Source organism: Falco cherrug, chromosome 3 (genome assembly GCF_023634085.1).
Source record: "Falco cherrug isolate bFalChe1 chromosome 3, bFalChe1.pri, whole genome shotgun sequence".
NCBI lineage: Eukaryota > Metazoa > Chordata > Aves > Falconiformes > Falconidae > Falco > Falco cherrug.
This window is the reverse complement of record NC_073699.1, coordinates 59,155,537-59,179,207: the sequence shown is the minus strand read 5'-3', so window position 1 is coordinate 59,179,207 and position 23,671 is coordinate 59,155,537. Positions and strand designations below refer to the sequence as shown.

Sequence of the window (23,671 nt, the reverse complement as noted above, 5' to 3'; positions counted from 1 at the left end):
TATGCCTGTGGAGAAAGCAGGGATGCTGCAGCTTGCTCACTCTGCAAGTCGAGCCTTACTGTCCATTTGCTTCTTGCACAACACAGATGTACTGCTCACAGTTGAAGAAATACTTTGAAAATGCAAAGTGATGTCAATACACCTAAGAATGAACCAAACAAAAGCACTAAGTCAAGTTGCCATCCTCCAGCGCCATGAGGCTGTAGGTGACAGCATGTGAAAGAAAGAGAAATGACCAAAGTGTCTGAAGTGTTAAAAAAGAGCACTTTGGTGGACTGTCTATACTGTGTCTATGTACTGAGTTAGTCCTCTGATATTGCTGAAGAGCAAATAACTGCAAATTAATGAATAAAAATACAGTTACCTTTGATTACGGTATGCTGGATGACATCAGATCTGATATTCAACCTTCTTGCTCTTTCCAGAGACTTCTGTCCGCAGTCGATCACATAAGCTATGTTACATTTTTTGAGCCATGATCAGTACTACAAGAACGTTTTGAGTTTGAACAACTCTGTAATGTTGTTTTCTTTTTAATCTTGCAAATGGATCTCTCTCTCTTATATCTACTGTTGCATTATGTGTGAAGCAGGTTTGTCTTCCCATTTTGGGACAAAACCTGGTTCCAATGTTGAGTGCAAGGAGTCAGGCCACACCCTGGACATGGCGAGTACTGGAAGTAAAAGGAATAGTGGCCCGTCCATCCTCTACACCCATTCTGCTCTGTGACCACTTCTGTCACATCTTAGTTCTCTGTGGGCAGGTTACGGAGGCTGCGCAGCAGTCAGGGGTGCACAGACTCGATGCGGATGCTGTGTGAACAGGTTAGGTTTGGGAGCAGCACAGCCACATTCCTGCAGTGTCGACTGTGTGGAGTCCCAGGCCTCCCTGGTTGGCGGGTGAGACATCCCTGCTCTCTATAGCAGCATTCCTTTATTCGTTAAGCCCCTGTTGTAATCCTCATCCTGTAATTTATATATGACTTGTACTAGAAATGTTTTATTTTTTTCCAGGTTATTTCTTTCCCGATTGCTGTGGACGTTGACTGTACTACATTTAAGACTAAATAGCACTTATGACTGTGCCTTGCTCCAGGAGGAAGGGGCCTGTTTTATTTACATCAGGGGCCTGCCACCTTTCCGTGCTGTCCTTACAAACGCTGGGACAGAGAGGCTGCACACCCGAGGCAGCACAGCAGTACGTACACGGTGGATCAGGCCCGAGAGCCCATACTCCTGCAGCTCCCCTCTCGCCCCGGTGCCAGACACCCGCTCGGCGGCCCTGCTGCTGCTGCCGCCCGGCCCTGGGGGGCTGAGGGTGCTTTGCCCACCCTGATGCCCGATTCCCACCTTGAGCTGGGCGCGCTGGCACCGCTGCGAGCGCCCGCCCGGGGGAAGCGCCGCGGGCAGCTCCCGTACCGGTTGCCACCAGCAGGGGGCGCTCCTCAGTTGGGTGGGCACCCAGGGCGAGGCGAGGCCCGGGACCGCCACGGGCGGGGCAGGGCGCTGTAAAAAGCCGTTAAGCGATTTTGGGCTAAATCCTACTGTGGCTTGGAAAAGGAAGGGGAAAGACACTACACGTGCCGCGGCCTCCGGGGTGACACTTGGGGTGCTTCTGAGCTCCTCAAATGCCTGTAGCAAGCGTCTGCCTGCCTCTACAGAGAAAAATCGCTGGATGTTTTACAAAGCGAGGGCCTGCCTTGTTGTAATAGTCCCTCTCTGCTCTGCTTCACTGCTGTTAATTGCTTTTCCCCAAATCATCAGAAACTTACAGATGTGTCTCCAAGCTCTGGTTGCTTCAGAAGCTTTCCTGAGAGCTGGATTTATCACAGCTGTTAAAGCTGTGTGAAAGCTGACATCACAGTTTCACCTGTGATGAAACCCCGAGCAGTATCTCTGATTTTGATATAGGCTGGGAATCAGTGTGTTCATTTTATGAAAAACTCAAATATTTTTTTTTTCCTGGGATGGAAAGCATTTTGTTTTATGGCATTGCAATCAAAGTCACAAATGCAATAACAGGTACAACATCATAGTAATCAATAACACCTATGGTAAATATGTTTTCTGTTTGTATAACAAATTTAGTCTTCTTGTTTTCAGCAGAGGTACCTGTGTGAGTGTAATGAGCCAGAGCTGACCTACTGCTTAGATGAGGTTTGCAGTCTTCTGAATCTGGATTGAATTTAGAACAGGCCAGAAGGAAATTTTGAATAAATCTGGCTTGACTAAAATATCTAAGTGCTTGGAAAGTATATGAAAACAAATATTCTAGAGCAGACCAAGAGCTGGAAAAAGTGAGGTTTGGGATGAGTTTCATTCAAACCTGAAAGCCAATGGAGAACTCATAATTTATGAACCCTTTTCAGCGAGAGCTGATGAAATGAGCCCATGGACAGCAGTGGACAAACAAACAAATTACAATGAAAAAATGAGCAAATGAACACAGCAAATTAAACCCAGCTTCACAAAGCTCTAGGTACACCTTCCTTCTCTAGCCACACCTTCCTTCTCTAGCCATGCTTCCTAGTTCAAGTCTGCCTGGATAGCTCGCAGGAACATGTTAGCTTTGATGTTAGGACATGTTCTCTCCCTTGTGTAGCATAGGAAAAATAATAATGACTTAATGAGGGCTGTGAAAAATTGGCAAGAGACATAAATGCTTTTAAAATAAAATATTCTGAGCTTTTCTTGTATGCAAGCCTATCCTACTGAACATTATCTGGATGTTCTGCTTGTACCCAGGACTCCACTGGCTCCTTGTTGCCAGCTATGGAAAGACATTTTTTTCTGTTGATGAGCTGGGAAGATGTCTCAAAAGCCCTTGTTTAGAGAGCCAGCTTTTGTGCTTTTTAAATGGAAATGTCAGTTCAAAAAAAAAAAAAAAAAAGTATTACGTCTCTGGCCTTTTTATGCATGAAAGCAGCCTTGAGACCAGAAAACAGATGATAAGGTGAAAAGGCATGTGTAACTTGACTCAACTTCTCCAACTAAAAGTGGGGATAAAGGAAAGCATAATCATTTTCCAGACACTCCACCCTAAACTGTAATCTGACCCACGGCTCTGGAGCGATAATAGTGAACAGGAGCTGATTGCAAATGGTAGGCAGAATAAAAAAACCCAACCTGTTTTGAAGTCCATCTAGTTACTCACATTTTAAAGGTAGTCTTCTTGTGAGTGTCTTGAACAGCTGTTGACAGATCATGCTCCCCCAGGACTGCACCCCAAAAAGGCTTCTTTTGGGTGTCTGAGAGACATGATAAAAATCCTTTTTCCCCTTTTCCTCCTCTTATACTGATTTCAAAGAAGAAAAAAGGACAAGTTCTCACTTTTCCAACTGGAAGTTTTGAAGCCCTTGTCTGGTCCTTTTCCCACCAGGTTCCACTCACCCAGCCCTCGCTGCTCTCTCTTGAGCAGCTGCAGGGAGCAACAAGTGACTCTGGCTTCCTTGCTGCAGGTTGGGTTCCTGCACCCTCCCAGTGAGGCATCCCTCTGCTAGGGCAGCCAGCACATGCACAAGACCAGACACCGCTCATTTGAGATTTGCCAGCAGGCAGACTTTTTCATTAGCAACCCAGCAGCAAAAAAAATTAATTGCTCCACCAGGTGTATTTGGAGCTCATCATCAGCTGTTATTAACCCTCTAGGAGTCATTATGCAGCTGCACTTGCTTATGAGTCCCTGCTGACGTTAGCAGAGGGAAGGGACACATTCCCTCCGTATTCACTCTACCAGCTACTGTAACAGTCCCTAGAGAGCTATAATGAAAGAGTAAAATTGTATGTAGATGGAGGAGGGTAAGCAGAGAATCAGCCCGCATCAGTAAACCACTAATACCTTTAGCAGGGCTGTTCTCAGATGTGCCCTGTGCTTTGAGCTGGATGCTGAGGATTCAGCTGTCTGCCCACGATTGCTGTCGGAGCAGCACACACCCTTCCACTCTGAAACCCCAAGCACAGGACTTTTTTTGTTGATGGGAAGTGTAAAGTACTGTGATACACTTATTAACTTTTTTTCTGTAGGCAAAATGACAGAAATCTGATATCAGATGAAATATATTCATTCTGTATTTTATTTTAATGACACTTACCACCCTGCAGAAGTAATGATAAATAAATGTATTAAAAATTTCAAGGTGTGTCTGGATAGCTTGATGAAAACTTTCTTCATCATATATAGACAAACACAAGAAAATACTGGCAAAAATATTTAATAATAATGTTTCTGGTCCCAAAATATTGCTATTTCCCCCAAGTGTGGATTAGTTGCAAAGATTTTTCCCCAAATCCCATCAGAATCTGAAACTTTCACAAAGTTCAGCCTCTGCAAGTTAAGTAATCTAAAACTTTAATTCATAAAACCACAGAATATAAAAATAGGCTTGAACTATTCAGTTTGATCTCTCCCTGGTAGCTAACTTTAATTTTCTTTGGCCTTTGGCCAGAGCTAAAGTGATGTTTAAATAAATCTTTCTTGTAACAGCAAATACAGTAACTGGCTAAACTTCAAAGAACTGCCAGGAGGTGATAAATGGTCAACAGATGGGCTCAAATTTGGACCATCTTATAGAAAATAAGACATATCTAGTGGACAAATGCTTCCCCTCCGTTCCTGCATGTGACTATAAATAGTAAACAAAGATACACCCTGTATTTTCTGCTGTGCATATTTAGTTCTTGGGTTGGTATCAGCTTTACAACACAGTGAATCAACTCCAGGCTCCACACTCTTCTAACTTTATCTAACAACTTCAAGTGTTGTGGGGCTGTATCACTGTTCTAATTATTCCTACAAAGATTATGCCGTTATCTATAGGAATGTTTCTAATTAATCCGAGGAGTGTGTGTATATAGAGATAACTCTAGAGGCTATCTCCCTTCCACTGTTTTTCTCTTGATAGATATAGAGATTCGGAGTCATGTCCATTGGGGTTACCAGTGTGATGGGCCATGCAGAGTGGCATCTCTTGTGATAAAGAGATTGTGTTGCAATTATGCTAGTAGGCATTATAGAATCATGTAATGTGTGCGTCTATCCATAAAGAGTTCAGCCCTCTGTGTGTAGTTCTTTGGATTACTCATCTAGCCCATTTTAATACACAGGGGAAGAGTGCTGGAGGAACCATTATTATAAGCAGTTCAGAAGCAAAATTCCTAGGCAAGACTTTTCTGCCCCATTGCCAGCTCACTACCAGCAACAGTAAGATCAAGTAGTAAGACCATATGCTGACAAAGTTTTTTATAATACTTTTATCAGAACAATTCAGAGACTCACAGGAAGATAAAACCCATGATGTCGGTAAATCTCTAGCTTCTTGAACTGGAAACAGCTAATGTTAATCACAGAAGAAGTGTATATGAGGACACTAGAACTAAAAACATTTTGTGACAAAAATGCAGAATTATTAATGCCAGATCCCAGACAGGTTTCAAATGGCTGCCATGCTGCCCATGTAGCACCTTTACTAGGTGAGCAGGAGAAACCCAGGCAAAGCAAGAAGGTCACCAACCTTCTAGCTGTTGCAGAGAATTAGGTGGCAACACCTTCCTTGGCCAGTGAAGTTAGTACTGGCACTTAGTAGGGGTAGTACCTGCTGTACTGAACAAGCTCTCAGAGGACCCTTTTTCAGAATAAGACATAGCTATGCAGCAGCAAAGTGATTGTGACTTAAAAGCTTTAAATACCAAATAGTTTGCAAACGTACTTTGGAAATAGATCTCCATTTAGTTGGGCTACAGAGAAAGGAGAGAAGAAAGAAAGGAAAATTTACAAAGTCAGTTATGTAGCAGGATTTTAATGTTTGTAAATTTGACTTAGATAACTGGAGTTTGAAATACATTTCCACCACTACATTCTCTGGTCAGTCTTGCACATATTTGGTTCTTATGTCATATCTCCTTGTTGCCTGCCACCTCCATGTGCAGGCTGAAAAAGCAGAGATCACAGAGCAGAAAAGGCAGGGAGAAGATAACCCCTCTGTGCCCAGATCCTACCGGTGCCATTCCCTGAGACTGCATTCAGATGTCAGCCCTACATCTGCCTGCCCAGGTTGTGATAAAGGTGAATGAATCTTTAGTTTCCCATGAACTCTAAGTCCACTGTTATTAAAAGCTGGTTGTTAATTAAGTGTACATGCAGCTCACCCAGTGAACACTGTTCACAAACTCCCTGAATATTACAGCTTGTATAGTAATGCCCTAGTGTATAGTCTTTATTCCTTGAAGTATTTTGGGATTCTTAAGAGGTGTCTTTCCCAGGTAATTGCTTCTCCTAAGTAAAATTATTTGAATTCCAAAACCAATTTGACATTACAAGCTTGTTTTAAGAACTTGTGCTGAGAAGGGACTGGAACTAAAGAGCTTTGTGAATTGTATAGCCAGTTTCTGTTTGCTCATTACTTCAGAGTTATTTTCAGTGAAATAATACTATGCTTGTATCTGACACTTGGAAAGAAGAACTAAAAAACAAATAAGGCATTGCTGCATTCGCTAGAGATTGTGAATACCAATATTGCTTTCAGCAGTTTTCACTGATCTATGCAAATAAGTGTGTGGTTGATTAGCTAGTCTGAGTTTACATTCAGAATACTGATCTATTAGTTATACACATAATTCGGAGATGCAGTGCTCTGAAAATCAATGTTGTTCAGCAATTTGAGTGAGCAGATTAAATTTTTAAAATGCCTGTGATTGCCACAGCTCCATGTTCTCACAGCTTGCAATACAGGTACAGCTCAGTGCTTTCAGTGTTGTGTAAGGTAAGTACAGACTGCTTGCCTCTGACATTCATGACTGTTACTGGTGGCTTTCCCTTGCCATTGTCTGGCATGAAGAAGTTAATCTTCCTTCATACAGGTCATTAAGCTCCTGAAGCCACTTCAGCTTCTGTGCATTGGTATGCAGCTCTTTCAGAACCTATGGAAAAGTTATTTCCTTCTTCTCAGGTCCACATCCTTTATCTGAACATGCAGCTTAAGACCTAACCATGTTTCTGGACATCATATGCTTGTTAATATTAAATGTTTGTAACTCTGTGAGCCGTCCTGACAACGTAGCGGAGAGGCAGCACTAACCCTTCCTTGAACTATGTTCAGGGATCATCCAGATGTCACAGTTTGCCTTCTTAGGAAAAACCTCCCCTCTGGTGATAGAACCAACTGATGGTAGGGAAACCTGTTCTCCTGAGAGACTTTCACCAGCTGCATCCCTTCAAATGCTCCCAGCCCAATGACTGGAGCTCTGCCACTGATTTTCCAGGTAAGGCAAAGTTTGGAAAGCATGAGATCGGGATATAGGATGGGAGATGGAAAACTGGGCAAGTAGGTTGCAATATAGAAATACCCTTTAAATCTTTAGAGCCTGTCACTGTCAGAAGTCATCCTTTGGACTTAAGGAAAGCTTTACAACCATAGTTAAGAGACTGGAAATGTACAATGGAGCAAAACTACTTGGCTTTGTGCCATTGATGGACTACTGGTTCTGGGGCTGACTTTGATCCTAACAGATCTGAACCAGTAACAAGAATAGTAAAATACAACACTGTTTAAACTGTGGAGAGTTTTAAAACAAATCTGTCATCAGACCTCCACGTGGTCTGTGGTTATTGTTCTGCAACTTTTAGAGTACCGGCAACCTGTGTGCATTGCAATTGTCTGGAGGTGTTCAAACACTAGTCTGTAGAGCCAGAAAAGTCACAGTTTTTTAAGAACGTCAACAAAGACTCAAACTATGATTCTGGAGGGGAAACCCCAGATTTGTGAGGATCTATGGATGATGCTTCTGTCTCTCAGCTGTTAGAATATTCAAGAGCTAGAACACATTGCTTAGGAAGGTTGTGCAGTCTCCTTTGCTGGAGGTTTTCAAGATACAGCTCAGAAAAGCTGTGGGCAATCTCACAGATGAATCTCACAGCTGACCCTGCTTTGGGCTGGAGCAGGGGTCCTCAAACTTTTTAACCAGGGGGCCGGCGCGCGGATGAAGTGGCAGGCAGCCATCTGCAGCTGCTTGGTTTTCCCCCCCCAACCCTCGGGGGGGGGTGGGGTGGGGTGGGGCAGGGGGTTCTGTAAATACCGGGGGCCGGATTGAGGACCCTGGGGGGCTGTATCTGGTCTACGGGCTGTAGTTTGAGGACCCCTGGGCTGGAGGCTCAACAAGAGACCACCCAGGTCCCTTCAAACCTGAATTGTTTTGTGATTCTGTGGTTCTCATTGTAGATCCAAATTGCCTTTCAGATGCGCTTTACTGTATGCTGATAGTCAACCAAGTACTAAAAATTATTAGCTGGACTAACAGTATGGTACCCTGAGATGGAAAACAGTATGCAAATTTCTACAAACATAGGGCTAATTATGTCAAATAGACAGATGATAGTAAAATCTTGTCCTCTGTCTAGCACCAACAATCCTATCTTACAAAAATATATGAGCAATTTCTGAAGTCCTTCACTTACACATAGGCTTAATTTTTTCCAAGAGGGATTTTTCTCTGCTTAAGATCAGTAATGACTTTCTTGGTAACTGAATATTGTTCCAAGTGCGTAAATGCAGTTGAATAAAAGTAATAAACACTCTTTGGTTTACATGTCTGAAGTAAAACCAATCAGAGTAGCTTAAAAGGCTGGTCTTATACTGCTGCACACAGTTCAGACTTGCTAGAGAGAAGTGTGATTGTAAACCACAAATGAAGTAGAGCTAGATTTAGGAATTCTGCGGTGGTGCATTGTTTTAAGTAGTAATTCTGTATGGTGTAAGGAAAATTCAGAAATCAGCGTCTTGTACAGTCAAACGATACTAAGATCCTGTGAAGACCAAAACACTGACGGGAAAGAGGAAAATGAGAAAAAAAGTAAAGGAAGAGCACAGAATAACAAGTCAGAAAGTTCTATAAAGAGAAGAAATATGAACCAAAGTCTTCTGATTCTTATGCCATGGGTAGCATGCAGAGATGATGGTTACACACTGGGAAAATTTCCCTGATTCCTGTGGTTTGGTAAAAGGAGCAGTACCAAATTACCCATCTGGCCATCAAAATGGGGATGTTTTGCCACAGATATTGGGTGAGTCTTTTTCTTGGAAACCAGAAAAGAATGAGAAGTTAATCACATTATAAAGGTTCATTTTTTATCTGGTACCCAGATGAAAAATCTGGTACTCAGCCTACTAGCAATGCTTGACAGTTACTCATCTGTGAGAGCCTCCAGCAGGATTTCTCCAGCTCATGTTTACCTAGTACTTCAGAAGAGCCAGTGGCTGCAAGAACAGGACCCACAGGCATGGAGAAAACCATAGAATCACAGAATGGTTTGGGTTGGAAGGGACCTTAATGATCATCTAGTTCCAACCCCCCTGCCATGGGCAGGGACACCTTCCACTAGACCAGGTTGCTCAAAGCCCCATCCAGCCTGGCCTTGAACACTTCCAGGGATGGGGCATCCACAGCTTCTCTGGGCAACCTGGCCCAGTGTCTCATCACCCTCACAGTGAATGAGTTTTTCCTTTTGCAAACCATTATATTGCAGCTGGGTTTCTGTTAAGATTCCACATTAAATTATTTTCTTTGTCTGATAGACTGATCTTTGATGGTTTTGAATAAAGGACTAGTTAAAATAAAAATTATTTAAAATAAATTTAATTTATATTTGCAGCCTTCCTGCCTGTTTTTTAATATGGTAAGAAAATTATTATTTATGGGCCAACATTCAGAATTTTTTAAATGTAAAAATTCATAATATGGGTAAAAAACCCACCAACTGTTCTTTCAAACAGAAGGGGTCCAATTTAAAACATATAGGGAATTCCAGTTTAGCTGAGACAGCCATGATAGGTACTACATGGAAAAGTTTTGACACAAGAAAATAAGAACTGATGAAAAAATCCAGCCTTACAGATAAAAGTTAAATGAAGTAATATTTAAAATATGAAATAACTGGGAGATGTGAGATACAATATCTTCAATCTAAAATGGTGATTTTTTTTATGGAGAGCACATCAGCATGTGGAAGATTTTTGACAAATGACATCACATAGGAAGCTTGAATCTTGTACCTCTCCAGCTCCTACAGCTCTGCTCTGACTTATGCAAAGCAACAGTGATCATCATCAGAGTCAGGGAAGAAAGAGAGCAAGAGAATGTTTACCCCTATCAATTTGCATATTCTGAAATAATTTCTATTACATATGCCTGTCAAATTCACAAGCACATATAAAATCTCTGTACAGTTTCCATGCAGAGATTGAACAGTGCCAAAGCATGGAAGAGGTTCAAAGTAGCTGGTGTGAAACAGTACAAAGATTTTTAATGGAAAGCTTTTTAGCTCATTTGGACAATGTTTTGTTTTCAACATCCATTTAAAATGACTGAAGCACCAAATGAAAAATACCGTAATGAGAAACTGAGTACGCAGCGTGGGCCAGGCTGTACACTCAACAGTGCTACAGCCTGTGCTTTGCACCACAAAAATGGTCCATACATCATTTGTTTATGCCATATTACATCATATCTCAGTCTTTTCAGACCTTATTTAAGGTCTCAGAAATTGAGCTCCTGGGATACTATTTACCTGTTTGACAGCATGTAGAATGGTAACTTTATATTTCTAAGGCCAAATAAAACATGCCAAATATGGTTTAATATTTTGTCTCAAGTGGTGACATGCAACATCAGCATGCAGAATGGTGTTTCAAAGTGAAAATATGTAGGTGAAAAGTAAACAAGAGTAGGGGTTTTATGAATGGCACAAGAAGAAGAATGAGGGAGGAGGTGATCAATGTGCATCCACATCCATGTAATGTGGACATGATGTGTACTGGGAGGAGTGGTTCAAAGTACAAACATAATCAGACACAAGGGCAGAATTAAGGCTGTATAAGCGCAGCCTTGATGTAATAGCACTCTATATGCTAGGTAAGTAATTTTCTTTCTTGTTTTCATTAGGAGGCAGGACTTTTTCATTATGCAATGTTGTGATGTGCCTTATTGTATAACATCATCTGGGTTTTAACAGAGCCTTGGTGACCTCAGGCTCTTGTGCTGGAAAAAATAATTAATGATATGTCCACACAGCCATCATCTAGAGATATACCTGCGAGCACTTTAAACTAACTAGTTTATTTCAGCTAGCTGTATACCTGCAGCAATACCAAGTTCAGGGCTGACTGAAAAACTTACCCAAAACTGATTAGCTCAGTAATTAGCAGCTGAAAAAGTCCCATGCTGAGCTTCATGTTGCCAGAGCTACACCATCACTGATGCTGGATTTAGTTAGTTAGATCTAGCACGGATAAATCTATACTCTGAGATAGCAGGAAGAAAAGATGTTCTACTTTCTAAGCCAGCTGCTTGTGTAGGCAGGGGAGGATATTTTAATAACTGAAGCTCACCCCCTGCTTGGCCTTCCCCTGCCCGGTATGTTGCTTTTCATACCTCCTCTTTATTCCCCCACCTGCAGTCTCAGAGATTTCTTTCTCTGGCAGTGAACCTGTGGTCCCTTTTCCTCAGGAGCCATGTCAGCCAGTGGGGTTTGGGCACATCTGTTGCCCATATGGTCTGTGTCTCCCACTCAACACCACTGCAGCTTACATGGTGGAAATACCAAAAAGAGGTGTAAATTACACTTTCATTTTTCACTGGTGGCATACACAAGCACTGTATTTTGGAGGAGCAGTTCTGAAATTTAGTGTGGCTAAATGACTTGGAGGAGATGGGTTTGCTAGATTAGGATTCATATTTTGCCACTGCTGTTGTTTAACCTTACAGTGGCTTACAAGGCTTGCTTTCGGTATAAAGATGCTGAGTTGTGAATCCTAGTCATTAGAAACGAAGCAGTGGTCCTCTGCTTCTTTCCAGTCATTGTGGGTGAAGACTGCTGCCACCTTGTTGGAGTGTCCTGCTGAAGGAGATTTCAGAGGAAGGAGCAGGGATGTGCTAACAGGATATTGACAACTTCTGGTAGAAAGCCAAAGACAAGCTATATCGAGAAAAAGACAGATGGGAACTAGTAACTTTTGACAGCTTATAAAGCAACCAAATCCAAATTGATTTTCAGACAGTCAGTAAAGGTTGAGCTGTCATCTGTAGGACTACCGTTATACTGATTTCTGAAGTTTTACTACAAATAGCTATTACAAATCTTATTTTTTTTAATAAAGGACTTTGTTAAGCCACCTCAACTTCTCCTATAAGTCACATGAGTTATAAGATCATAAAATAACTGATAAACAACAAATGTTAAGGTGAAACATCCCCTTGGAAAGGATATTGCAAACCTGCCCACTGTGTGATTTCTTGCATCTTTTCCTGAGTCATCTAGCATGGACCACTGTCAGTCAGGAAACTGGACCAGCCTTGCCCCCTAAAAACTCATATATTCTCCAGCCTTTGAAGCATCTTACTTTAGCTGATGCTGGTCCCTTTTGTTGGGTCTCCAAACGTGAACTTGCTCAGAACTGTAGGAAACTTGTCCTGTAGCATGGATGGAGGAACAAACACCCATCACATAAAACCCAGAACTGATCCATTTCAAAGTTAAACACATTGCTTCCCTCATGGAATATGATTGCACTGCAGCTTGAAGCCACCAGCTATAGCAGATGTTTTAAGTGACCAGAAAAAACTACTCAAATAATTTGATTAACTGTCTTAATATTTATAAAAAATACTGGTAGGTTTGGTGGTTGTCTCAAAATCATTTGCTGCTGCAGCTTCTGCTGTTGGTATTTGAGCTGTTTCATTTAAAGCTAAATCACACATGGCAAATAATCACCAGAATCGTCTCTGGCTTGTGCCTTCACCCATCAGATCCTTCTAATCTCATTTCCTTCTTTTCTTCAGTGTACCTCCTTCTCCAAATACTGAACTCCAGTCTGTTTTCCTCTCTTTGTCTTCCCCAGGTCTTTTTGCGTTACATCCCCAGCTTCTGGAAAAGTTTTTCATTCATAATTGATGTTTTAAATTTGATGGCTCTGTCTTGCAGGGAGTATTGAATAAAACAATCAGTTTGTAATTTTTTGATGCAAATTTTCCTCCAAACTTTGTTCAGCTTTATTATTATATTGGAAATAATTTCCAACTGTGGTAGTTAAACCCTTTTTTTTTTTCTATTAAGATATTGCCACTATCTTTCCCTTAATGGAAACATTTGATTGATTCAAAAACATTTCATCAATCAATGTGAGGACAAGGAAAATTAAAGTTGTTATTGCCTACTGGGTGGTAAATTTGTGTTAGCTATGCCTGGATGATTGTGGTAATGATTATTGCAATACTTGAGGCAATTGCTTCATATTATTGCAATAGTGGCTTTAATTTGAGTGGGATGATATCTGCAGTTTATTTTCTTTGTAATGGAATAGTGCAGTTAAACAGACTTTTGATAACAGGAAAGAGGAAGACAATTAATATAAAGTCACTGTTTAAGTGTCTGGGCTCCCTGGGGGCCATGGGGGCTGCTCGTGGGGGTACATCAGGGCATGTCCTGGCAGCCAGTGCCTGTCCCACCATCCCAGTCAGGAGCAGGGCAGCTGGGGGACACCTGGGCAGCTCCAGCTCCAGGCACTGGACACCTCTGTTTGGCCAATATCCTGACCAAACTACTTAATTCATGTTTTGAAGTGTATTATCTGCTTCTGAAAGCTGTGTAACTAAATGACAAGAGCTCAGATGATATGCCTCAGTCCAGTTTTCTGACTTTGGGTTATCTGCAGTTGGAGCAACTCTCTGGTCCTTCAGCAGTCTCGTGTCAAGGTGTTTTGGCCAGTCTTTCCAAGGTGAAAACCTAAATAGAATAAGGGTAACAGAAATTATCCATCATCATTGGAATAAAGGTATGGAAGGACCTGTGGTGTTTAGAAAAGACTGACAGAGACAGTATAGGACAAGATTTAACAATCATCTCTTTTGATAAGTAATTTTAAATGACAGGAGATACTATGGATTGAAAAACCATGTGAGTGCCAAAGGCACTTAAAGAAATAACAAGAAATTTCTGTTGGAATAGCTCTAGGAGTCTGCTATAGGCTCTCAGGGTGAGGTTTTAAAATGAAAAGAAACCTTTAAAATGTTACAAAGGAAAATAAACGCTGCCAGCAATAAACTTGTTATGGGACACTTGCAGTTCCAGAGACACACTGTGGAATAAATCATGTAGCCCACCTAGAGCAAAAAAAACCCCCCAAAATCAGGAAGAACAGATCGAGTAACCTATTTTTTTCTATAACATGATAAATCATTTTCCAAACAATAGAAGTGCAACAGATTGAGTCCATCTGGATTCGATATCCTACCACCTGGAAAACTGTTAATTAAAATGGCAAATTTACGTAAGAGATGTAGGGCAGCCAAGCCCTACGCTAGCCCAATGGCTAGTCAAGCAATACTAGGTTTTGGTGAGAAGGGAAGAACTGGAGGAGAGATTTTAGTAGCAAAGGAACAGTCTTGGGAGTGGTATTTAATTTTTCTGCTGGTAGTCTTATTATCAAAAAATAGAAAGGTTCTAATGTAATTTGCTGACTACATAACATTGGGGGGCATCTGCCTGCAAAGAAGGATTAGAGTATTATATAGCAGTAAGGCTTAGAGTAATTGAGATGAAATTCAGTAGTACAGAGTGCAAGGTCATGAGATGTAAGTTGTTACTAGATTGCCTCAGCTGGAAGTGACAGGGGACTGAAGAGATCTGAAGACGTTAATCAGCCAGAACGACTGTGAGCTACCAATATAATGCGTGTGTGAAAAAGGCCAATGCAACTATAAGGTTTATCAGTTGAGTTTTTTTCAGCAGAGACAGAAATGTGTCACAGTATGAAGGTAACGGTCTCTAATGAAACTGCTTCTGGAGTACTGTATGTGGTTCAGGTCACCCCTGGTGCAGAAAGATAACTCCAAGCAGGACCAGGTACAGGTGGGCTTTGCTAAGTTTATGACAAATATTTTTCCATCATTGCCTGTCAGCAGGTAGAAGGAAGGAGCGTACAGTGAGGAAGCTGGGACCAGGGGTGGAGCTATGCAGTCATCCTGACCAGTGACCTCTGTACATGGGGGAGTGATCCACACAGCAGTTCACCCAAGCATGCTCAGGCCTGTGCTGTGCTGTGCCAGGCTGTGCTGCAGGTACGGCACAGCCTTCGGGCTGCTGCACACATGCCTTAGCTGTGGGTTTAACTTTTCCAGCTGATTGCACCAAGGAGCCTGCAGGCAGCTCCCACATGGCACCAGCAATTACACCACCTGCATGGCCTCGCCTGTCTGTCCAGCAGTGCAGTGAGAAGTTCTCTTGTGAACATCCTTTCTGTTTGACAGTAGAACTGATAAATAGTTGTTTTCTTGTGAGAAAATCCTCTAATAGCTGAAATGACTGAAATGGGGGATCCTTTTCTGACAGGGTCTGCATGGTGTGCTGCATATGGGTTGTGAGTCACAGAATCACAGAATGGTTGGTTTTGGAAGGGACTTCTGGAGATCATCTAGGCCTACCCCCACTAAAGCAGGTTCTCCTACAGCAGGTTGCACAGAATCTCATCCAGGCGGGTTTTGAATGTCTCCAGAGAAGGAGACTCCACAGCCTCTCTGGGCAGCCTGTGCCACTGCTCTGCCACCCTCACGGTAAACAAGTTTTTCCTCATATTCAGACGAAACTGCCTGTGCTGCAGTTTGTGCCCGTTGCCCCTTGTCCTGTCACTGGGCACCGCTGAAAAGAGCCTGGGCCCGTCCTCTTGACACTCACACATGGGATATTTGTGCGCATTGATAAGATCCCCTCTCGGTCTTCCCTTCTCCGGGCTGAACAGGCCCAGCTCTCCCAGCCTTTCCTCACAAGGGAGAAGCTCCAGTCCCCTCATCATCCCCGTAGGCCTCCGCTGGGCGCTCCCCAGTGGTTCCCTGTCTCTCCTGAACTGGGGAGCCCAGCACTGGACACAGCGCTCCAGGTGCGGCCTCAGCAGGGCAGAGCAGAGGGGCAGGATCACCTCCCTCCACCTGCCGGCCACGTTCCTCCCGATGCCCCCCAGGCCCCCATGGCACCCCCTTCGCTGAACTGCATTCGGTCCCCCCCGCCCAGCTCTCCAGCCTGCCCAGGCCTCGCTGAACGGCAGCGCAGCCGCTGGGGTACCAGCCGCTCCTGCCAGGGCTGTGTCACCGCCAGCCTTGCTGAGGGCTCTGCCCCTTCACCCAGGGCGCTGGGGAGCCCGTTGGACAGGGCTGGGCCCAGCGCTGAGCCCTGGGGAACCCGCCAGCTACAGGCCTCCAGCTGGGCTCTGCGCTGCTGGTCACAGCCCCTGAGCTCTGCCATTTGGTCCTGTTTGATGCTACACTGCCCGGGGTTCCCAGCATATAAGGGGGTGTAAGATTATCTGTACTATTTTCTTCTTACAGCGTTGGCACTAATACATTACATTTTGACTAACACCTTCCAGAGTCTGAGTGCTTTTCTTACTAGGATAATGACAGACCAGCACCTCCCAATGCAAAACAAGCAGTAACGTTCAGCACTCGTAGTGAAAAACTTGCAACAGTGTTGGTTCATTTCATACCTGATTAATTTCCCCCTACCTCTGCGTGTCAAAATAAGATCTGAGAAATAAGGTTTCTTATTTAACCTTTGTTTTCATGCAGAGCAACAATAGGAGGGCTGGAATCACAGACTGGCAGTGCAGGAAGTGGCAACATCCTCCTCTTTCTGCAACCCAGCTGCCATGTCCGTGAGGAGGAACTTGCTGATCAGAACTACAGGAAACTTCAAATGAGATTTCTAGCCGTATCAAGGAGAAAGTGCACTTGGTCTTCCAGGTATGAGGCCCAACTCTCAAACTGCAGCAGGCTGTTCCTAGTCAGTTCTGTTAGAAGTCTGACTCCACACGAAATACAAGAATGGAGAGTGATGCAGAGAATAAACAGAAAAACTGACTTTACCTGGGAATTAAGATCTTCTCATGGGTGAAGGTAAGGGAACACAGATCTCCCTTGTCTTCAGTGGGTTATGAAGATGGCTAATTAGGGTATAATGGAGAATAGCACATCTTCCCAAAGTCATTTTTTTCTGGAGAAATATATCTTTTTTTGGGAATCCATTTGATAATTTGACCTAAATTTGAAAATAAATTCCAGAAGACAACACACATACTCAAAAACTGTCCTCCAAAAACTTTTTTGCTAGTTTCATTTAGGAATCTAGTGAAAGAGATGGACTTGGATGCAGTGGAATTTGACTAATACCCACAGCTACAGGATGCTGTAGCTCTCAATACTTCAATGGACAAGTTATTTTTTCAGCTGTGTCAGGTTCTAAATTAATCTTCCAGCTTTCCCATTCAGAAAAACAAACCGGTCTCTGGCACTATGTAATTCTAATAAGCAGAAGACAGAACTAACATTTCCAAAGAGTTTCTCTCCCAGGACTGATGTGACTAAATACATGTAGTTACACAGTGCCTCAGGGATTCTGAGACTTACAGAGCTCCAAGTGGTTTGAAACATGTGCTTTGGTATTCAAATAAGAGTTAAGTGGTTTAAAATTAGCTGTGGGTATTATCTTATTCTAAAGTCATATATAACTGTAAATTTAAGTGGCAAAGTAATGAAAGAACCCAAACAATTTTGCTGTCACACTCCACCTATCTCCATTTTATTTACAGAATAAACAGAGGCAGCACAGAATTTGAAAACTGTATTGGACTTGGTAGTGCCATTATACCCGGAAAAACACTGAAAATGTTGTTTAGATTTTTATATCCCACCTGCGATCTATACAAATTGTATTGCAATGAAAGCAGAGAAACAAGATGTTTAATTGTTTTCATTTCTCTGTATCTCTGAATTTTTAAAAAGCAATTTGCATGTGATTTAGTCTTTAAATGATCCACAGCAGATTAGGAGTCTGTAATAGAATCCAAGAGTCCACCCACTGAAGCCCCCATCTTCTCTAGCATAAAAATATATATTATAGCCCAGATTCTATAGGTCAGTGGCTCTGCCATTGGCACAGAATTCTGGGGGGCAGTAGAGCTTGTATTTGGATTCCCATTTTTCATTCTGTTGTTGCAATTTTGGACAGTTTCCTTAGCCAAGACACGGTTTCTATGACTGTACAACTTTTGTATGTGTACAAACACATACTTTGTGTGCTGAAGAGCAAAGACCAAAAGCCCATATGGTTAATGTAGCAGAGCAGTTCCTGGTGTGGGATATGAAGAGGCGTGTGAACTTACTTCATGGTGAGGCATCAGGCATCAGTTAGCAGCTCCGCAGGCAACAAGTAGCTACTGGGGAGAATGAAGAGATTTCAGGTGGAATCAAGGCAGCGAGGTGAAGAAGAAGATACTGATGAACCACCGTACAGAAAAACCTGAGACCTGTTGGCCTCATCCTGACCTTCTGCTGGTGGTTCCACCCATAAGGGAGAAGACCTCAGCAGAGGAGTAAGATCTGAAAAGTCCTCAGTTTTGTTGCCTGGTGGGTGTGGTGGAAAGTGCTATAGCAGAACTGAGAGGGTTAATATTTCTGTCAATGCAAATGCACAAAAGAGAGTGGACTAATCACTTGTATTGAAAGTTAAATATACAGTGCAGAGCAAAATCTGTATTTACAACGAAGTCACAGTGTATTCCACCTATTAGACCTCAGATGATGGAAATTGTTGTGATGTAATATTCAGCTGTGCTGATTGTACATTTCTGTGCCAAAATGCTGTGACCAAAATGAAAGAAGACAAGCCCATTTAATTATACCTAGAGGTAACAGTGTTCAATTTAGAAACAAAAGGTTGGATCTTAGAGCTGCGTTATATATATATACTTAAATGCCTCATGAGGTCATGATTTTAATGTAGTATTTTATCTTAAATAAGATGATAAAAAAGTAAAACTTTGTCAACAGAACAAAGTAAATTTTTATTGAATTTTAACATGTTGAATAGCTTTATAAAGTTTTGCTGCTAACTACTTCTCTAGATTGTTTGTCTTTTTGTTATTAAGCTGAAATATCTACACTACACACACTGTGGCTTGGCATGAAAAAAGAAAGAAAGGAACCCATAAAATATTCACATTCTTGTACCATGGCAGAGGTCAATATGGGGACTGATCTTCCCTCATTTCTGGTTCATGACACAATTAATATTTTTTTCTCTCCTAAATCTGATTTAACTAAAGAAAAAAAATCTTAGAAATAATTTTGAAATGAAATGCTGATTTTATATGGAATTTAGTGAAAATGCTTTAAGGGGAGGACTCAGTGTGAAGCTCCTGTCATCACGTCTTTGCACAGAGATAGCACAGGGTATCGGTATCTCTCTCTCTCTCTCTCCCTCTTCGATGCTATATTTATCACCCTCCTGGCCATAAAAGGTCTGGACTGGAGCTCTGACATTCCACTGACTGCAGGCATTATTTTTGTTCTGGACCTTGAAGTCCAGTTCTTACCCCTCATCCTGACTACCTCTTTCTTTGCTGGCTTCATCATTGCTCTGTTTTTCTGCTATTACATCCACTTGAGAGCTATTCCATTTGCTGCCATTCATTTGGGCTCTGGTAAGTGTTCCTTTATGATTTTATGTGTTCAATTATTTTTAATCTGAATCTGTAATGACGAGTTGATAGTAGCTTCCTTTATTCTTCTCAGTTCAGCAGTTACTTGAAGGGACTTGGGGACATGAACGGAAGACATTTGAGGGTTCCACTGTGAAACAAAGCAAAGTAGTGCAAAGGGTCACTTATTATTAATACAACTTTTTGCGTATTGTCCAGTAGTCTCAGATGAAGCATGGGTTACTGAGATACAGGAGGAATTTGTCATGTAACCTCCTTTGGGCTTAGAGAACGTATATATAATCTAAATATTTTCTAGTTGCATAGGATGTCTTGTGATTTGTAAAACCATTAGCTGAGCTGAAGGAAATGTTATCACATTTTTTCCCGCTTACAAGTTTCTGGTTTTCACCTATTTCACTGTTTTCACTGATTGATGGAGTAGGTCTTTAAAGAATTACACAGACTGGCAAACAGTGCAAGAGATAATGCCAAGAAAATCACTGTCTTTAATGTGTAGCCACGACCTATGAACAAGTACAGAACTGTTTGTCTCCTGAGTAGTCATTTTGAAAATTCAGTTCAACAGCTGCTAACATATAGCTCCAAACCCTGCGTATTCATCTAACTATGGCCACTAATATTTTTAGGCCAAGCTCTGCAGTTATGAAATGCTACACAGATCTTGAGAGGGAGTGTTGCCCTCGCACTAAAGGGGGCTGATTAGTGGACACAAACTAAGTAGGTGCAGATAGCATGGATTTCATAAAATCTAAGAAATTGCAGTCAACCAGATAATCAGACAGTACTTCAAATAGGAGCAAAATCCTTACAAGGTTCAGAGTTTCTTGTCATCTCCAATAGCATCAAACTACTATATCTGATCAGACTATTGTAACTAACTGATCCTGACCTGTGAGCAATGCTTGATGTGTCAGAGGAAATATAAAACATAACTCATAGTGTGATAAAATACCTATAAAAGACGTTTCCTTTTATATGACGTCAGTATTGGCCTTTGATTTGAACCATGAGAGCTGACTCAGTGCTTAGCTCCCGCCTTACTGCCTTAGTTTTACCCCTGTCATAGACTCTTTCTCTTATTCCTGAGGACAGTGAGATCCAGACCTTTTATGTTTGGAAGAAAAAGGCTGCCTTTGTGAATTTTAACTATGCTGACTTTAAGTCCACTGCTTATTCTTTTGCTCTGGTAAGATGTGAATGAAATGCCTCTTTTAACTTCTCCTTAATGGGCAACACATGCAGTGGTTATACTTGTGGATCGTCTTCCTTACATTGAAGCCTGGAAGGTTCTGGGAACCCCTGAACAACAGGGCTAAATGGCTGTTAGCGTTGTGGCTGTTGTATCTACAATGAAGCCAGCCAACGCTACAAATAAAGCTGGTGAAGATGAAGGGAGACAACTGTAGTACTCTACAGAAGGAAAACAGGATGTTCTCATGTTCTTTCCCTTTCAGTGTGCAGGGGTCGATACTCATCTGTATGCCTTAACTTTGCTCAGCAGAGCTCACGATGGCTTGCAGACCCTTAACCTAGCTCTGCGAGCTGGGAGGGAAAGCAATGAAGAAAAACGGAGAAGAAATTTTCTGAAACTTGGGAAATTAAGAGGAACTACATAATACCTGAAGCTAACAAAATGAAAGAAATAATGACACAAAATATTGCTAGGTATTAGAAACAAGGCTACTAGACAGAATAATTGCATTCTTCAGGCTTATGTGAAAAAATAGCCAGCAGGAGAAATAAGGGGATTGAAAAGGAACATCATTTTTTGCCGTGGAGAACAATGAGCTACCACTTTCTCATTCCTCCCCCTTCCTCAGATAAAAATCAAGTAAATTCATAACTTGGTCTTCCTGAAGTCACAGTTTCACTGTGGTCAGGATATCAGCAATTTCTTTTTACATACTTAAAGACTTCTGAATGACTGGCTTTCTTTTTGGCTTTCTGCCAACAAGTGATCTGTTCTGTTATCACATAAAGAGCAGTTCCCTTGAGAGAGCCCTGAAATACAAGAAAGTTGAAACTTTTTTTTTTCTCCACAATTTGCCTTAGTCAGGGTGAGTATCTGAGCAGTTACCAAAGAGAATAGTTTGCAGTTTGTTGACTCACTGTCAGAACCAAATACTGAAGAAAAAGCCAAAGACTGAGACCTAGGAAGCATAAAAACCAGGGAAAAAAATATCTTGATTTTCATGAAATCATGATTTACATTCCAGCTCAGTAAGTGCATTTTATGTCAAAACATCAGATTATTGTTCAACAACATGAACAAAACCAGAAGCAGAACAAGTCTCCTTTTGTTGTGATTGATAGTAAAAAAACCCCATCAACAGTAAAAAAACCCCATCAACCACTTCTCACCATTATTTTTAGATCTTCTTTAAGTTCATCTAAACATTTCCCTACTGTAACTCATTTCTGTTCATAATCATGTGCCTTTCAGGAACAATCCTAGCTGTGTTGTAAGCCTAATCACCAGTGATAAGAGAAAGGTTATCATAGGGATTAGTAGAGGCAAGCTTGCACGTCAGAGGAGAAGAATTCAGTTTTAATAACAGCAAAATAAAACAATAACAAAATAAAGAGTGAATTGCCAGCTTAAAAAAAAAACAACTAAACAAGGGAAATCCTTTCTGCACTCAACCCTCATCCGATTTTGAGAGAGGAACCACCTCTCACCTGATCAAATTTCCTACTATGAGTGACTGCAAGACAATCTGATGACTGTGCAAAGTAAAACTTAGATGGGGCTGTCATCTGGAGGAAGTTTCTTGACAATCTTGAACATGACATTCTAGATTAAAGAAAAAGGGTCATTTGGACTGAGGAGCATTACATTATTTTACTCATTGCATACAGATTGTATCCCTGATTAAACCAAAAGTACAATAAGCCATTTAAAATGGATCTCTGATATCACATAGAAAATAATCAATGTAATGCACGTTTACAGAAAAAGTTACATCCTTCTCAATCTTAATTCACTTTTTAATTCACTGTTAAAATATTAAACTAAATATTAAATTCAATCTGACAACTGGATTACAGAAATGAATGAAATATACATAGATTTGTATTTCAGTTTATATAGCCTTGTTGGAATTCCTCATGCCTTTTTAAATAATTCATTACCTTATTCTCACTTTTGTAATTTAACAAAAGTATTTACACCATCCCTGAAGAAGCTGAACATATACAATTTCATTAGTTCACAGTAATGAATGGAGAATCTGAGCATGCAAAATTTGAATAGTTTGCAGTAACAGGGAGACCAACTACAAATGAAACAGACACAATAGTGCAGGTTTTCTCTCATGATGAATGGCATATGACTATCTTGAAACTCAAATTCGAACCTATCTTAGAGTCTAACACACATCATAGAAAGATAACTCTAAATTCATTGCATTTTATTTTTGAAGTTTTAAGTTCTGTGTTAGTTTGTAGGAAGTTGTGTATTAATTGTATGCTAACTCAGAACTTCCTTTGACAGTAGTCCTTATGTTTGTTCTGTCCTTTTTCAGACACTGTCCTGTTTATTTACATTCAGAAACATACTGTAAAAAACAAAATTAGAAGACACCCATGATGTCTTTACCTTTCTACCAAAGACACCATGAGCACTATGACCGTGCGTACCGCCATAAAGCACTGCAGTCCACTCTAAACCAGTACCAAAAGGAAACAAAAAGCAAATCTGCTGTCTATGCTCAAGGATCTACAGCTTACACTAGGGGCTCTGCTGCCTACCGCCATGCATCTGCAGCAGACTTCAGCCTTGCCTCTTCAGCAGCATATAGTCATGGCTCTTCAGCCTATGACCTTGAGTCAGCAGCCTACAGCTATGGATCTACAGCCTATGATCACTCTGCTGCACAAAGTAAAAGATCTGCTGCCTACAGTCTTGACTCTGAATCCCTCAGCCAGAGCTCAGCTGCCTACAGCCATGGATCTGAATCCATCAACAAGCTGGCTGCAGCCTACAGGCTGGGATCTGAAGCCTACAGTCTCGGGTAAGTACATCCGTCTTTGGAACAATATTCTGAAACAAAAATGTCCAACCACCTCCCACTGAAATCAATGGCAAAACTCTCCTCCTCCACAGAAATTGTCTCTGTAACTTGGTGTTAATGC

At 41.6% G+C, this 23,671-nt stretch overlaps 1 protein-coding gene across 4 annotated transcripts in view; it reads left to right on the top strand.

The window, feature by feature from the left end:
• The first annotated feature begins 14,957 nt into the window (after positions 1-14,957).
• MYOM1 (myomesin 1) overlaps positions 14,958-23,671 on the top strand; it is an 81,456-nt gene continuing 72,742 nt past the window's right edge. For 3 of the 4 annotated variants that reach the window (XM_055703488.1, XM_055703486.1, XM_055703484.1), the window contains exons 1-3: positions 14,958-15,104; positions 16,605-16,931; positions 23,062-23,550. In XM_055703488.1, the coding sequence (XP_055559463.1) occupies positions 23,123-23,550 (428 nt within the window). In that variant the 5' untranslated portion in view covers positions 14,958-15,104; positions 16,605-16,931; positions 23,062-23,122. Of the gene's footprint in view, positions 15,105-16,604; positions 16,932-19,410; positions 19,517-23,061; positions 23,551-23,671 lie in introns of those variants that run through there. The other variant, XM_055703485.1, reaches the window with a different exon arrangement.